This window comes from Stylophora pistillata, chromosome 3 (assembly GCF_964205215.1).
Source record: "Stylophora pistillata chromosome 3, jaStyPist1.2, whole genome shotgun sequence".
Classification (NCBI taxonomy): Eukaryota; Metazoa; Cnidaria; class Anthozoa; order Scleractinia; family Pocilloporidae; genus Stylophora; species Stylophora pistillata.
This window is the reverse complement of record NC_142521.1, coordinates 46,300,965-46,318,250: the sequence shown is the minus strand read 5'-3', so window position 1 is coordinate 46,318,250 and position 17,286 is coordinate 46,300,965. Positions and strand designations below refer to the sequence as shown.

The 17,286-nt window shown below is 38.0% G+C and overlaps 3 protein-coding genes and 1 non-coding gene across 4 annotated transcripts in view; 2 read left to right on the top strand and 2 right to left on the bottom strand.

Annotated features, from left to right (window-relative positions):
- Positions 1-22: 22 nt before the first annotated feature.
- On the bottom strand, positions 23-6,621 carry LOC111341329 (vacuolar protein sorting-associated protein 26B-like). Its single transcript, XM_088752300.1, has 10 exons — positions 6,474-6,621; positions 6,246-6,389; positions 4,860-4,935; positions 4,465-4,621; positions 4,210-4,311; positions 3,370-3,432; positions 2,115-2,221; positions 1,391-1,459; positions 642-784; positions 23-520 (listed from the first exon to the last, which is right to left on the bottom strand). Exons 1-10 carry the CDS (start codon positions 6,474-6,476, stop codon positions 413-415), a joined length of 972 nt encoding a protein of 323 aa, XP_088608426.1. The 5' UTR covers positions 6,477-6,621; the 3' UTR covers positions 23-412.
- An 18-nt stretch (positions 6,622-6,639) lies between these two features.
- Trnas-gcu (transfer RNA serine (anticodon GCU)) lies at positions 6,640-6,721 on the top strand. The gene has a single exon. It is a non-coding gene; the product is annotated as a tRNA-Ser (tRNA).
- Positions 6,722-9,386: 2,665 nt separating this feature from the next.
- LOC148736432 (uncharacterized) lies at positions 9,387-10,445 on the bottom strand. The gene has a single exon (XM_088753066.1). The coding sequence runs from the start codon at positions 10,443-10,445 to the stop codon at positions 9,387-9,389; it is 1,059 nt and encodes a 352-aa protein (XP_088609192.1).
- Positions 10,446-13,147: 2,702 nt separating this feature from the next.
- The window catches only part of LOC111341328 (contactin-associated protein 1), a 6,394-nt gene continuing 2,255 nt past the window's right edge, over positions 13,148-17,286 (top strand). Inside the window, exons 1-3 of the mRNA XM_022948289.2 lie at positions 13,148-13,370; positions 15,330-15,589; positions 15,698-15,809. Coding sequence (XP_022804024.1) covers positions 13,289-13,370; positions 15,330-15,589; positions 15,698-15,809 — 454 coding nt within the window. The 5' untranslated portion in view covers positions 13,148-13,288. The remainder of the gene's footprint in view (positions 13,371-15,329; positions 15,590-15,697; positions 15,810-17,286) is intronic.

Sequence of the window (17,286 nt, the reverse complement as noted above, 5' to 3'; positions counted from 1 at the left end):
ATGTTTATTACAACTCAAACCATTTGCTGTAATACTTTTATTGACCTTTGCAATGGAGAATGATGGCTTCAAACTGAAGGAAAACAATGAGCTTACAAAAATAGTCAACGGCAAGGGGAGAGTGAGACCATGAACAATTAGCAAAAAATTAAAAAAAAAAAGGAATACTAGAATCTAGAATCTATTTGTGGTCCATTTAGTGTTACATTTTTGCCAAATAATATTTGCATGCAATAATCAAATGCTTTCTTCCTCATCATAAAGGAAAATCACTGTACCGTATGTCATTGGCAGATAAACAGGAAAAAGCCTCGTTTCAAATTGTGTTGGCAAAGACAGTCATTGAACACTGAATACTCCTTATACTCTATTTATCATATACATGTGGCTCTATGCATTGGTTATTGCCCCTTCACTCTTCTGTATCTTCTGGCTTGCTCTCTTCTCGTGAATGCTTCAGCTTCTCTGTTAAGATGCCAGGCTTCTTCTTCAGGTCTCCTTTTCTCCACAGCACTATCTCCTATAACCAAAACACATTAACATTGAATTTGCAAGCATCCTCCCTAACGACAATACATTAAATTATGCTGAATGCCACTGAGCCCATGGAATGATCACATGCACACGCCAGAGTGTTATACCTGCTGTTTGAAGTATCTTCTTTCCTCTTCATCAACAAGGACAAGATTTAAGAAGTACCGCACAGAAAACTTCTTGTTGACATCTTTGAAGGTGGGTGTCAGCTCATAACCTGCCAAGAACAGCCGGATTGGAATGGATTCCCCTGAAAAAGGAATGCACACATATCTCTGTCACAATAGTTACACACTTATAAATATACAATGGTATAGCTGATTCTTAGTTTTATTTACCATTTTCTAAGTACATGTAAACCAGTATAGGACTCCAAACTCAATCATTTTCACAGATGCTACCTGGCAACTTCAAATCATTAAACGATCAACAGAAACAAAAGTTTGGTTGCAAAAAAATTATTATAAAAAAATGCTAAATTGCTGAAACGCTGCTTCTACTTGGACTTCACAGTAAGGCTGACACTTGTTTTGGGAAATTCCCTTGACATAACTGCTAATCAGGGGGGAGAGGCAAGTTTCTTTTTAAGAACAAAACAACAGACCATGAATAATATTTCATGAAAATGTTCCTCTTACTTTAATCTTCAACCATAACAAGGAAGTTGTAAAAATGTTTTTACTTATACATGACTGCCAAACACTGAAAAAACCAAAACAGTCTTCCTGCAGTATAAATTATATGTATTGACAGTATAGATGACAACTCAAATTTCTGCATGGACTTTTCAGCAAGTGGGCAAGACCTGTTGTCTCTTCAAACGCTACAAAAGAAAATGATCAAACCTAAAACACACCTCGCACAGGAGCTCCATCCATGATCTCATACTTTGCAATTGTTTCATTTTCATTATAAGTATTGGGACCTAATGAAGAATAACATTACATGTACCAGGGCTTGACACTTATGGTAGCCAACTAGCCACAGACAAGCAGAAATTGAGTTTGGATTGTGGTTTTTGATTTCCACTAGCCAGTTTGGCTAGTATACAAACTGAAATTGTTGTAACAACTAAGATGTCACTAGCCACTTGGGTAGTAAGTTGAAAAGTTAGTGTCGAGCCCTGATGGACATTGGTTAAGTAATGTATAATTATTATGTATAATTATTATCTATAATGATTATGATGAAGTCTGGTTGATACATAAGCGACTCCTTGGGCTTACAAACCATAAATTACATGTAAGCCAATATCAAACAAAAATTCATATTATTTTAGTTACAATTTTGTAATTGATTATCAGAAGTAACAGGATCATTTTAAGCTGTTCATAAAAATTCTAAACAGCCTAAAAAACAGTTTTCAGTTGTCAAATAACCAGGTAAGAAATTTCAATAAATAGTTAAATAGATAAATAAATAATTTGTGCCACTCTATATGAATGCATTCACACTACATAACCAACAGAACCTGTTTTGTATTTTTTGTAGCAAAGAAGGCTTGCTCACTTTTTAGTTAAAGATCCTAAATCATTTTCTTAAGTTGCTAAATCTGTGCCTACAAGCATTTAAGTGCTCACCTGTTCCAGTTGTCTCTCTTTTGATAATCGCTAACTCCATGTGTTTGATCTTGATACGCACAAGCAGGAAGTAAATTTTTCCCACAATCACATCTTTTAAGTGGTATCTAGAGAAATAAAAATTTTACTTAATGAGGTGAAATACACAGGGTAAACCTGTATAAAATAACTCTCTTCCTTCAACATCCTCCGTAACTTTTCAGCATTTTTGGCATATAAAAGCAAATGCTGCCAAATGATACTGATAATTAAAAGTAGCCACTCACCATCTCAAAAAGCCTAAAAGCCTAAAAGCCAAATGGTCTGATTATCTGAAACAGTTTTTGCAATAAAATTCATGAAAAATTTCATTTTGTTTGGGTGACTTCACAGGAGATTAATAACTTCCAGTACAGCAAAAACCCGTGTGTAAGAGCCTAGTTTTTTTCATGTCTGGCAAAATAGGTTCTTATGTTATGGGGTATTTACTAACAACTTGGACTAAACAGGTTCTTAATAGGTTCTTAGCCTCAATATTTCAGATGTGAGGACATGCCAGACTTAATTTTCTATGCTACACTGTACAATACACTGTGTACTGAACAATGTACTTGATTATACAGTTTAGAAGTTTATACCCAGGAGTATCTTTTTTTTAACTTGCTTTAATACATGACTGGAAGCCATAAATACAGTGGGGAAACTGTATTGTGACATGTTTTAAGGAAGTATCAAATGTATAGAAAACATTTATTTTATAGTTACAGACATATTTTGCTACAACATTGTTTCATTATTCAGAATGACTCTTCATATAAGAACCATGCAGGTTTTCTGGGTAAACAGGTTCTTATATTTTTGGGTATTAAAAACCAAAATTTCTGCCAAAAAGGTTCTTAATTACTAGGTTCTTACATGCAGGTTTTTACTGTATTCCATTTTCAAAACCAAAATGTCTCAGAAATGCAGTTCCTCTGGAGTACAAAGGAAATAATATTGAAATAATTTAAATACTTAATAATACTAAGTAAAGGTTCCCACAATTTTTACATTGAATATATAACCCTTCACAGGGCTCGACACTAACTTTTCAACTTACTAGCCAGGTGGCTAGTGACATCTTAGATTTCAGTTTATTTACAATTTCAGTTTATTTACTAGCCAAACTGGCTAGTGGAAATCAAAAACCACTAGCCAAAACTGAAATTCTACTAGTCTGAGGCTAGTGGGCTACCGTTAGTGTCCCGCTCTGCTTCACCAATGTACATGTACATACTTTGATTTGTTGTATTCAAACTCTATATGCAAACAGTCTTCAATACCAACTTCCATTTTGATGCTGATGGAAAGAAAATAGACCCCAGGTTACAAATAAATTTTTATTTTGAGCATTTAACTCCCAGAAGTGATTGACAGGTAATTACTCTCTAAAATATTCATACATTATTATCCTAATTCAATGTGCTTCATAGAATACAAATAACATGCAAGACAGGTTAAATATTATGCGATATTTGTGCTCCAGTAATGTCCACAGAATTCGCCCGCACTGAAATAACGATTTGGTCTGTTGGATAATAAATCTCTCATTAAACATTACGTTGTGTAGTATTGCTGACTATTTTAACTTGTTGTTTGTATTTTGATTCGCCCTACAGGCTCGTCAAAATACAGTACAACTCGTAAAAATACTCAGCAATACTACACAAGAAAAGGTCTAAAAAGATATATTTATCTGCAAAATGTTTACGAGAATACCCAAACTGATCAGGCACTGAAGTTGTTATCTTGATTTAACACCAACTCTTGTAAGTTACTTGCGAGGAAATGTGTACATCTACACATGTATCAGGTAGAGGGAAGAATAAACAATCAGATCTTCAGAGTTTAAGGGTAAGAAAAATACTTTTACCAGCCACTATCACAAGTTAAGTTGACCTGCACTCAATAAAAACTCATTCTTGTGTAGAGTTGCTAGTTGAATCTATGAACTCAGAACTGCAACATCTCCAGTAATAAAAAATTGAATGATTTCTGAAGCATGCCACTCTTGGACTAAGTGTTTTACAAGACTTCCATAAATAAGCAAAAAAAAATAAACAACATACAAGTATACCTATTGTTCATTTCAGGAAAACTTGACAGAGTGTGGACAGCAAGATCAAGTTCCTTGGATATGTCACTGATTCTTCTTACCACAGACACTCGAAGAAAATATCTGAATACATTCAACAATAGAAAAAAAAAAATTTTTTTTTAAGTTTCTTAAACAAAACATATTTATACCATAGATAATTATTGTTACAGTACTAATTCCACTTTAGGAACACAGTAAAATTAGATACAAAAAGACAACTATCTATGAACACACCTTAGTCTGACATTTGCTCCAGTGTAGGTCTCATAGGGCTTCTCCACATTAACAAACTCAAAATCATAGGTCTCACTCTGTGTCAATTCACCGGGCCGAGCTAAATCTCTTACCAATGAAGTGAATTCATGGTGATTTCCGCGATCATAAAAGAGCTCTGAAAAGGAAATTTGTTATTGGCTGAGCTCACAGATTGCATGAATGTACACATGGACCTAGGAATCCTTTCATTACTTTTGATCCCAATGTCCTTTGTCATGATTTATGGCAAGAGAAAAAAGTACAACCATGTAGCTGCAAGTATCACAGTTACTGTAAGAGGTGTAATATAAAGCTTGGAATTGCTTGATGTAGAAGAAGAAGAAGAAAGAGCAATAAAGTACAGTACGTCTCACCTATTTGTCCAACAAACTCTATCTTTATGCCGTGATGTTCTAGTTTCTTCCCAGGGACTTTTAAATTGACCCTCACCTGTACAGAAAAGCATTAACAAGAGTCCATCATCCTCTTTCAACTGCAAAGCCTAATACTTAAATTTAAAACAACATGAACAAAAACACCTTGCTCTTAACCTCATGACCAGTTGAGAATTACTTTTTTGCAACCATTCAATTAATTAATTTTCAGAGGAAATGTACAGAAACAGTTGGAGGCAGCATACTCATGTGGTTTGAAGTGCTGTATTGCAATCAAGCCCTCCGATGATGGAATCCTAAGCTTTGGCACTAACCTTGATATTTCCTTTGCAGTGCCAAGTTCAACTCCTCCACTATGCCTTACAACTACATGGTACAATAAACACTCCACACTCTACTTTCTAACACATTTAAAATGTGTTTAAAGGTAATGAAGCATGTGTTACACTGCTAACTAAACAAGCTGAAATCTTAGTGTACCTTAAAACATTAACCAGAGTTAGAATTATACATGTAGCTTATAATATTCCTTTCCAATGCTGGTAAGGCCTTGGGCAAGAGTTCGGTATAACCCGATACATTAAATATGCATAGAGTGTTGCAAAGAAACCTTTATATTTAGTCTTAATGAAATGAATGCATAATTAATGTATGGGGTTATATGGAACTCTTTCCAGGCCTTGTTTGGCATGAAAATTATTAAAAATTGCCTTTTACTCTATGGCAATCACTAGCTTTGGAGACATACACGTGCATGAAGAACACAAATAAAAAGGACATAATCATGACATCCCACTCCCCCCTCACGTAAAACTGCCAGCCCAATCTCTTCAACCTCAGATATATAGTTCATACATAATAACATATCTAGCACCTAAACCTAATGGCATCTCCCTGGACAATAAGGGTTTTGTTGGAAATAATAAACAAATCAATGATATGATCTTAAACGCTTATAAAAGATGGTGACTAAATATCGACCTTGCAAACAATCTGGCTACGGGGAAAAGTATTCAATTTTGAATAGCAGTTTATTTTGCGTATACAATGTAGACATACAGTCTGAAATATAATCACATTGGAAAGACGGTGATTTGTTACACCATCGATTATAAGAGCATCCACTTTGAGTGACTCAAACGAAAGACAAAGTTTTTGTGATTTATAATCTAATGCGATTGTTTGGAACACTTGGGATCGTTAAACCCGCCTGCTCACATCAACTGAGCGGTTTCTAATCTCGTCACGAATCATATGTAAATGTGATTTAAACCACGACAGCTACAGGTCAGTTCTTGCAGATGGTCAGATCAACATTTATGCTACAAAAATGAGCAAATCATCAGATCATTGTACAGATTTTACCTGGCCAGACACAGTTTCCCCATCATAGTACAAAAACAGCCTCTCTTTTTTCCCGTCTTCGTTCTTGACGTCTACTTGCTTACGGTTTGCGGCGTTCGACAGCTCGATTTCCACTTCAGCAGACTGGCCGAATCCAAAGAAGCTCTATGAAGAAAGAGCAGAAGCGCGACTGTGAATCAATCCAAGAAAAGCCGGTGCAAATTTCGGTTCTCGTTCTGAAATACATACCATCTTGAAAGTGGAATACTACAAACGTTTGGTGATATCCAAGATGGCCTTCTTCCTCCTGATTAGCCTCGCACTGACACACGGGTCAATTATTACCAAGGGTGGGTGGACACAGACAGCCTCTACAAGGGGTCTCATCGTAGAACCTTACCCAAGTCCCCCACCTGACGAGGTGGCCGAGTGGTTAAGGCGATGGACTGCTAATCCATTGTGCTCTGCACGCGTGGGTTCGAATCCCATCCTCGTCGAACATGGTTATTTTTGCCCCTTTTTTAGATAATACAATCAGGACGAAGTAATAAACCCGACATTCTCATTGGTCAGAATGATTGGTCAAGGTCAATGTCACTTGCAGGGTTTGAATAAATAATTATTTTTGCACGTGATGCGCGCTTTTCTTCTGTATAATTATAATAAGCTACCTCGAATTTTTTCATGTATATTATTAATATATAATCACATGATTTTTTTTCGTGCAATTTGGAATAAATAAGCACGAGTAAATTTTTTCAATGATCACAAATCGCACTCGCCTTAAGGACTCATGCAATTTTGTTAGTCTTTGAAAAAAATTAGTCATGCTTATTTAGTGCAAATTGCACTCGAAATCATGTGATTACCTATACAAAAATTTCAATTCGCGAATAAATCGCACTGCTGAAAGCCAATCAGACTGACGGGATCACCATTGATTACAAAAAATAGAAGCAAGCCGGATGTAGCCTAGAAAAGTGGATCGACAGATTTGTACAGGTAGTCACGTGATTTCAAGAATACTTTGGAATAACTAACCTCGAGCTTTTTTCAAGCAGTCTATTTTTTGTCACGCGCGTTAGGTTCTGTGGCAACATCGTATGCACTCGTATGTATTTATATGGAATTTAAGACTTTTTATTCACAGTTGACTCCTATTACATCTTTAATTACGACATCGACGTGTGTTGTTTTGTATTTAGAGGAAGATAATTTACGACCGTTCAAGTGTAGCGAATTATAACCTATAGTAATTTTTAAAGAATGACCCACTCATTTTTTTCCACCACGTGAACAAACCTAGAGGGCTAAGAAACTTCAGGGTCATAGTTCCCTTCGGGATTTGAACATTTGATCTCTCATGAAAGAGCACTACCAGCTGAACCAAATCGCAATGTTTTGGGATTTGCGCTTTGACATTTGGGAAGAGGTGGGGTAAGAATATATTTTTATTACACAACTCGGGCAGTCAGAGGGCCAATAACTAAAATCAACCAATCAAAATGCTCTATTGCCGGTCCAATATTCTCTAAGTATTGGACTGGGCACTGTCCCGAATGGTCCCAAATGATACCGCAATTGTGCCCCTTTGATCTTCAGTCGTATAATAAATCTCTTATTAACCAAGCTTGCTCGGGACCGTACTGGAAGATTATCGGCCCTCGGTCCGTACTGTCAAGATCTCTGGCCGATATTCTCCCAATACGGCCCTCGCGCTTGGTTAATAAGATATATGTATATGACTCATCACTGCATGGCTTTATACGAACCAAGGTGATGACTAGTTCCTGTTGTATTCTGTCCGTAACTACGTCTCTTTAATCACATAGAAGATAACTAACAACAAACGAATTCAATCGGCATCCCTCGCTCCTCGCTCTACGTGTCATTACCCCCTCAGGTCATGTGACCGACACAACATCCCTTCTTTTCTTAACAAAAAAAAAGAAAAACTTAATCTTAAACTAGATCATACGATCAACGCGACTGCAACTATGTCCAGAGTTTTTTTTAGCTTTACACAGCTAATGTCCTTATCTCCATTGATCGCACTGTTTCCCTTTTTTTTTTCTTTTTTTTCTTTTTTTTTTTTTTTTCAAATCACAACGAGGTTCAAGCCTGTAAGAGGCTACTATCATGTCAGTTTTCTTTCTGGGTTACTCCCACTCACCATAGCGATCTGGGGGATGCCTATCCCGTTGCGGCCTCTGCTCTAATTCATTGTCCTCTTGTAACTCAAACTGATGATCACTGTCAACACATTGTTCAACACATTGTTCATCACTGAAGGTAAACTTCTTTACTTCTGTGACGTTCCTCTGGTATTGAACTTTCTCAAGTGACTGCACCACAACACTATTGCCCTTCTTTTCAATGATTTCATAAGGCTCACTTTCAAATTTGGCTGACAACTTGTCTGACTTTTTCTTCTTTAGAAGCACTTGGTCACCAGTCTAAAGGTCATTTGGTTGAGCACCCCTTCGTTCATCTGCATATGTCTTCGGTTTTATTTTCTTTTCCCAGTCACGATCTCGTAGCTCATCATCATTTACGGTAGTTTCGCGCAACTCAGGCATCTTTGTGCGGATCTTCCGACCAAATAATTACTCCGCAGGGGAAACTCGTGTGACGGTGTGCGGCGTTGTTCTGTATGTAGCGAGGCAATGAACGAGCTCTTTCCTCCAATTTTTTCCTTTTGCTTGTGCAATTCTCATGCTCTTGAGTAGGCTTCGGTTTTGACGCTCTACTTCGCCATTTGCCTGCGCCCATTGTGGCGTAACCTTGCGGTGTAAGATTCCATTATCAACAAGAAAATGCTCAAACTCTTCAGACCGGAATTGTGGTCCGTTGTCGCTCGTTATGGTTACTGGCAGGCCATGAACAGCAAATATCGTCTCGAGGCGTGAGATAATCTGGGATGCAGTAACTGACATCAAGATCTCCACTTCATAGTACCTAGAATAATAGTCAATAACAACAAGCAGGTACTCTCCTGTTGGCATCGGTCCCAGAAGATCCAAGGATAAGTCCTGCCATTTGCCAAGCGGCAGCTCAGTAGGCATCAAAGGCTCCGGTGGAGTTGCTTCTCCAACTAATTGACATCCATGACACGACCTTACATATTGCTTAGCGTCTTTGTCGATACCGGGCCACCACACTTTAGCCCTCAGTCTCAGTTTCGTAGCAACAATTCCAACATGTCCTTTTGGGTGCAATAGCTAGTACTTGCTGTCTCAGAGTTTGGGGAATAACAATGCGAGTTCCACGCAAAACCACTTTGCCGATGGCACACAGTTCGTCTTTTACTGGAATATATTTAACACATTCTTTGTTGTTCCACACGCCTTCACGAATGCATCGCCTTACTTCACTCAGTTCAGCATCACGGTGAGAATGTTCCTCTACTTCTCGTGTTGTCATGGCTTTTGGGGTGGCTGTCTGGGCTATGAACCGTACATATTCTTCTGCAACGTTCCTCGTTTTGTCCTCGTCCAGACTATGGTAACAGCTCAGTCGAGACAGGGAATCTGCTATGTTCTCGCTACCAGGCTTGTATTCAATAGTGTAATCAAACACTTGCATACGCAGTACCCAGCGCTCAATGCGGGCAGGGGGTCTCGACTTCTTTGAGTACAAACATTCCAAAGGCTTGTGATCGGTTACAAGGTGAAACTTGATCCCATATAGGTAAGTGTGGAACCGTTTACAAGCCCATACAATCGCCAGCGCCTCGCACTCTGTCTGGCTGCATCTGCGTTCTGCATCCGTTAGACTTCGACTAGCATACATAATGACCCTGAACTCTCCTTGCTGTTTCTGAGCAAGAACGGCTCCCAAACCCACAGGACTTGCATCAGTGATTACACGAGTCTCAGCATCTTTGTCGTAATATCCAAGAACCTCTGCTCGAGCCAGTTCATTTTTCAGCATCTGAAATGCTGCTGCTTGCTCTGATCCCATTGGAACACAACATCCTTCTTTGTCAGTCTTCGCAGTGGCTCTGACAGTGTCGCAAGATTTGGAATAAACCTTCCACTGTAATTTACTAGACCTAAGAATGACCTGACTTCTGAAACCGATTCTGGTTCTCTTGCTTGGATTACTGCCTTCACTTTGCCAGCGGCCACACCCACTCCTCGACTTGACAGGACACGGCCCATGAATGTCAACTGACTCATGGAGAATTGGCACTTTTCTAAGTTGAGGGCAAGGCCACATTCACGTACACGAATCATTACTTTTCGCAGACGTTTATCATGCTGGTCATGTGTTACACCATGCACTATAATATCATTTGAGATGTTGTGTACCCCTTCAATACCTTGCAATGTCTACTGGATAACCTGCTGGTATTTCTCCGGAGCTGCTGATATCCAAAATATCAATCTTTTATATCGGTACAGACCTTTGTGTGTGATGAATGTGGTAATCTCACAGGATTCTTAAGTCCAGCTTGCTGAACACTTTACTGTTGTTCATGTCTTGAAGTACTTCATCGATGGTTGGAATGAGGTATCGTTCACGTTCTACCACACAATTTGCTTGTCTCATGTCTACACAAAGTCTCACTTCCCCATTGGGTTTTGGGACAACAACTACAGGGCTGACCCACTGAGATGGACTGTTTACTTTCTCAATGATGTCCATGTTCTCCAGTCCGTCTAATTTCTTCTCGATTTTGTCTCTAAGACTGAATGGTGGTCTGTGCAGAGGCTGAACCACAGGTGCCACATTCTCTTTTATATGCAAATTAAGCTGATATCCTTTTAGCTTTCCTACTCCTGTAAAAGAATCTTTGAATTCTTCTACAATGTCACTGCTTACAGAGTTTATGGAACTTCCTATCTCAAGCACTCCAAGCTTGATTGCTGTACCTCTCCCCAACAGGGGTTGTCCTGTCCCATCAATCACTACAAACTCTGCCTCACAAACCTTGTCACCCAGGACTACTCTTGCTTCGAAACAACCGATAACTTTTATAGGCACACTACTCCCATAAGCATACAGCTTCTTTTTGCACCTATAGGATTTGCATTCAATCTTCTGGGATTTTAGCTCCTCCCATGTTCCTTTATCAATCACATTAGTGCTTGCCCCAGAGTCAATAAGCATTCGCACAGAAATCCCTCCAACTAACACATTTATCATCCCACCTGTAAGTTCGTCTGCCCACAGTGAATGCGTACTCGTCATCGTCGCTCTCAACTCTCAAGTTGTCATCATCAATCGAGTTCACATTCGATCTCCTTTTGTCTGGCACATATCGTGGTGAAAATCTTTTTCTGGTGACAGTTTTGATTTGGCAAACCTTAGCAAAATGTCCTATCTTGTGACACCTCTGACACTCGGCATTTCTTGCTGGACAACAACTGACAGGACTAAAATGACCTTCTCTGTCACAACGATAACATTTGGCTTTTGTTTCTCTTCCTTTGAACTGGACAGCGGTTTCTCCACGTTCGATACGGTTAACTTGTAACGATCATCTTCCACACCAGTCATCGTTTTCAACTGAATATCTACTGCCTCAAACGATCGAGCGATTTCTTGCACCTTTTCCAGAGTCAGATGGGTTCCCTTTAACAATAGTTTCCGCCGCAAGTCGTCTGATCTGCATTTGTCGATGACCTGATCGCGAATCGGCTCGTCTTTGTTATCCCAAGTACAATTTTCCGCTTGGTGTCGTAACCGAGTAATAAATTGATCGACCGTCTCTCCTCCCTCCTGTTTGAGATTTCTGAATAAAGGCTGATAGTTTCCAAAGAAACTGTTTGGGGCTGCGTCGGTGGGAGTAACGAAATAATTTGGATATATCAACAAAGTTGAAATGATAAATTGGCCACCGTAACGATTACAAAAGCTGACGTTTGCCCATCGTCGAAACGTCAGCTTTTGTAATCGTTACGGTGGCCAATTTACCATTTCAACTTTGTTGATATATCCAAATTATGAGATTTCTGAAGACGTGTCTTTCGTATGGCTCATTTAACCGCGCGCTAAAATGAGCATTAAGTGTGCGTAGGGCTTTCTGATATTCGTCAGCATTGTCTTCACCCACATCTGCCGGCGGTCCTGGATCGAATAATTCTTGCCCTTCACTGCCAGCACAGTGTAACAGCAAACCTTTTTTTCCGAGCGCTGTTGGTGATTCCTCTTGCTAAGAGATAATATTCAAAAGATTTTTTCCACTTTTTCCACCGAGGAGCAACTGAGGTAATCGCGCCTTTTTCGAACGACAAAATTCCTCCAAATTCAATACTTGCCGCTGCCATGTTGATTTATGCGAAGGTACTGAACATCCTCGTCGCCAGTGTTGTATTCTGTCCGTAACTACGTCTCTTTAATCACACATAAGATAACTAACAACAAACGAATTCAATCGGTATCCCTCGCTCCTCGCTCCACGTGTCATTACCCCCTCAGGTCATTTGAACGACTCAACAGTTCCCAGTTGGCTTGTTAGCTCAGTTGGTAGAGCACTGCACCGGTATCGCACAGGTCATGGGTTCAAATCCCGTACGGGCCTGAATTTTTTTTTTAGGCCCTAATTTCACTACTACATAAGTAGTGTTCATTATTGCAAGGATCTCTTTCATATACATATACACATATCCGATTTTCGTATATTCAAATTCATTGATAAATATTATTTCTTTTGAGGGAGGGAAGAATGTGCGCAGTAATCGGTAGTTGAACAAACGTTTATTTCTCTACATTGTGTTTTATCAGTATTCATATTTTTGAAAATTATCGCTGCACCAATGTTATGACAATTTATCTGGCATACATTTAACACTGAAGTTGATTGGATGAGGTTGAGCATGATAGCGATAATTATATCAAGGCCAAAGTTTGTGTTATCTACCGAAGCTAAGCAGAAGGCTGACTATTGTCTGTAGGCATGGCGTCACTTTCACATGCATAAAATATATTGTCTGTAGGTATGACGTAAGAGAATGTATAATAATAATAATTAATGCCTCGGTTTCATTTCAAACTCTCGTTGCCTCGTGCGTCGAAGTCTCTAACACTTTTCCTCAGACTTAAAAAGACATGAAAATATGGTCGCTCATGAAGTTAAAGTGGCATCTGTAACGTTCCTGTTGAGAATGCCTCATATCTTATATGCATATGTACAAGTTGGTAGGTAAATTAGATTTTAAATATTAGTTAGCTCGGCCTCCGATTTGTGATCAGTATAGTCTGACATGAAGGGAACGTTTAAGTTTAGGAGAGTTTATTTTTAAGATTAGGAGAGTTTTTCTTAGCATGTTCGACGAGTAATTTGTTTACTTCATCTTTTTTTTAATCGTATCTAGATCTCATGCTTACTTCAACAGGACAAACCAAGCATTCGAACGAATTGTAAATGCTGATATCTTCGTGTAAATTTAAAACAGTTTCGATAAGTGTACATTTGGTTCTTTTTTAAAGCTAGCCTTCTTAAGAAATTCGAGATCTATTAACTCAGGAAAAAAAATCGATCCAATGTACTTGATCTCGCTATTTTTTCAACATGAGTTAATAAACATACCAAGCTGATGCCCGGCTTTCTATCCGAGTTTTCATTTAAATTTCATCGTCTTACTTGTTCGTTTAAAATTCGAGTTTTTTCGGTTATGAAAGTTTTCGAATGTCGATCCAATTAAAGCTCAACTGATAAATTCATTTAGTGTTGAAATTGAGAGGAAATCACAAAATATATATATATATATATATTTTGTGATTTCGTTTTTATAAATTGAGTTTTGGGAGTAGCTCATGATTAGCATTACAGTTTGAGGTTAATAATTAATGAGCAAGATCAAACTGACTCTCACTCACTTTCTAGCGCAAATTGAAGAGTACAATTTTCTTTCTGTTCGAAAAAAGCCTTTCTCAGTTGTAATTCCATTTTACCGTTATCATGGCCATGGAACTCGAAAGGTATAAACGCTTTATTTGTAGGATGGGGTGGGAGAATGGCCCTGAAAAGCCCTATGGGAAGTGGTCAATTAACGTATGTATGTATGTAACGTATTTCTTTGAATAAGCACCCAAGGTCAAATGAGTGCCCTCCCCGAAAATTAAAACGCTCCCTCCTTCTCCACTTTTGCAAAGAAGTAGGAATACCTGTTTCTATTACCAATTTATTAATATTGATAACTTTTTAACGTTCAATTACAGTGGAATCAGAACAGAAATAGAGATTATTTCATGGAAAGAGCGAACTTTCCATCAGGGTACAAAGTTTTTTCTTTTTTCATACATAATGAGATATACGCTGTGAAGTACGAAGTGAGCGACTGTGGAAATACATATATCTTCTTAGAAGTTTTGTTGTGACTATCGCTGAGTATTTTTACGAGTAGTGCCGCATTTTGAAGAGCCCGTAGAGCGAGCCAAAACTCAAATAACGAGTAAAAATACTTAGCGCGTCGTCGTGTTGCTGTTTCTATTTTCTTCAGTAAATGATGAAATTTTCATTATCGTCTAACCGTCTCTTCTTCGTTAGATTTATCCAATAAACTTGGATAAATATTCGCCAGCCATTCTTACTTTTTGTCGTCAGAAAAATAATAATATTTCAATTGTTCGCCATTGTTTTATTGTAACTTTAATCCAATTCGTCACCTGTGCGATCCGAGCAAACCTGTCTAACCGGTTCTCTTGAGTACAAATACCGTGTGATATTTGTACTTGTCTTAGGCGTTATTTGTACTAAAAGGAGTGTAGTTGGATGATAAATCTTTTTATCCTAAATTTTAAATAAGCGCTAGGGCGTTAATTCAAGGAAATAAGGTAAGTCCGGATAATTTTTCCTCACCCCTTGGAAAAAGCGTGCAACGGAGAAAAATGTAGGGGCAAATTATATGTTTAACCATCAAGAAAGATATATCATAAGCATGTTGGTTATCTGCTTCAGAGTGCAATTATCAACCCATATTTTATTCAGCTTGAACAAAATTTAAGTCTTATATCAGAGTATCCGGGAAAATTCACTGGCGTAAGGACCTGAATAAAAATTATAATGAAAAATGTATATCAACCAGTTACTATATGGCGTTTTTTTCCCTCACATTCTCCACTTTTTTATTTTCGTCTTTTTTTTTATCTAAACAGGCGACAACTGCTCAAGCTTCCCTTCAGTAATCAGTTTCAGTAGAGTAGTTACTGATCACGTCCTCGAAGGGCGCATCATATCGAGTGTCCTCGTGACAAGTGATCAAGAATGTCAAATGAAATGCATCTTAAGCAAAATGTGTGACAGCTTCAATCTTGGGCTCCAAACCGCCTCCAAGCTTTACCCCTGTGAACTACTGGATCTCCGATCGAGCAAAAAGAGGAAAAGGAGAGAAGAGTGGAAATTCCGGGCAGGATGGGTGAGTAATTAATTCTTAACCGACTACACGTCATGTCATTTGGAAGTTGAGGCGGAAAGTTTAATTTTCTGACATATAGCGCTTATACGTGTTAATTTTTGTTTATAGTGTCAGACCTCTCCGTGTCTAAATGGTGGTACATGTTACGTCGTAAACGGTCAGCCATACTGCGTCTGCGCACAGTTTTGGGAAGGTGCTATTTGCAACGTGCCTTTGTATAGTAAGTTCTTACAAATTTTGTATTCATTGAATCTATGAATATCTGATAAAATCGCATAATTGAATAAGCCTCGCATTCTGACTAGTTGACGAAGCGAGGTATTTAACGTGGAATTGTGAGTTGAAAGCGGGGCTAAGTGATATTATTTTAAATCTCTTATTACGCGCTCAGGATAAAAACTAACAATATGACTGCTTTATTATTATTATTATTATTATTATTATTATTATTATTATCATTATTATCATTAATTTTATTCAATAGTGCGATTCAAGGAAACTTATTACATGACTCGTGAAGTCCGCGTTAAATTGCACTTGAAAAAACGATATCGCACGAATTGCTAAGCGATGACTGCGATTTCGGTCGTGTACAAATTAACGTGGAATTCCCTTGTCAGGTAAAGAATTTCCTATAGTGTCGACAAAAGGTTCGAGATTTCCCTTTATGAATCTGCACACTAGCGATGAGTAATTCCCAAAACACAAGTGGTTGAATAAGTTCCGAAAAGTATGACATTAATTGATTGATCGATTATAAGCATAAAAGCTTTTGGCCACTGTTTTTTTTTTTTTTTTTTTTTTTTAATCAGAGGGGTTGATCATATCCTTCTTATATTAGTTTCTGAAACAAAATATATAATCTAACAAGTTTCGTAGCTCGGATCAAGAGAATTTACAGAACTGAGCTCCAAATTACTAGAGAAGAAAAAAAAAAGTTCTCAAAACATTTAAATAACTGGGAAAAAAAAAACTTAAAGCACTGGCCTAGGACAGGTTGAGGTAGAAAAACAGTAATTTCACAAATTATTATTATTAAATATCTATAATTAAACAAATGAAAATAGACGTAAAGTAATATAAATATGCAATAGATTCAGTCTACAGTTTCTCGATATATACGATTCTAAGCAGCTTTACCGTCTCGTTCATTCTCTGTGTTATGTGGTTAACTTAATTCAATCATATTTATTATACACGATGAATATATGAAGTTCATATATTTTGAACTGCGGTTATAGATACGTATGATGCACGATCCTCGCAGTAGAGAGCGCCATTTATGCAATAGCGAAAATCAGACCTGAAAAAAATCAGGCCTGTACGGGACTCGAACCACTGACCTCTGCGATACTAGTGCAGCGCTCTACCAATTGAGCTAACAAGCCAACTGGGAACAGGCCGTTAAGTTGATTCGTAATAAACCCGTGATGATAAATCAGATACGATGAATATATGAAGTTCATATATTTTGAACTGTGGTTATAGATACGTATGATACACAATCCTCGCAGTAGAGAGCGCTATTTATGCAATAGCGAAAATCAGACCTGAAATAATTCAGGCCTGCACTAGTATCGCAGAGGTCAGTGGTTCGAATCCCGTACAGGCCTGATTTTTTTCAGGTCTGATTTTCGCTATTGCATAAATAGCGCTCTCTACTGCGAGGATCGTGCATCATACGCATATTTATTATA

Coding starts and splice junctions, on each gene's coding strand:
- LOC111341329 (XM_088752300.1), bottom strand. Junction 4,936..6,245: donor GGGAAACTGTGTCTGGCCAG/GTAAAATCTGTA, acceptor TTTTCTGTACAG/GTGAGGGTCAATTTAAAAGT. Junction 785..1,390: donor GGATGGAGCTCCTGTGCGAG/GTGTGTTTTAGG, acceptor TTCCTTTTTCAG/GGGAATCCATTCCAATCCGG.
- LOC148736432 (XM_088753066.1), bottom strand. CDS start 10,445: ATGTGGCCTTGCCCTCAACTTAGAAAAGTGCCAATTCTCCATGAGTCA.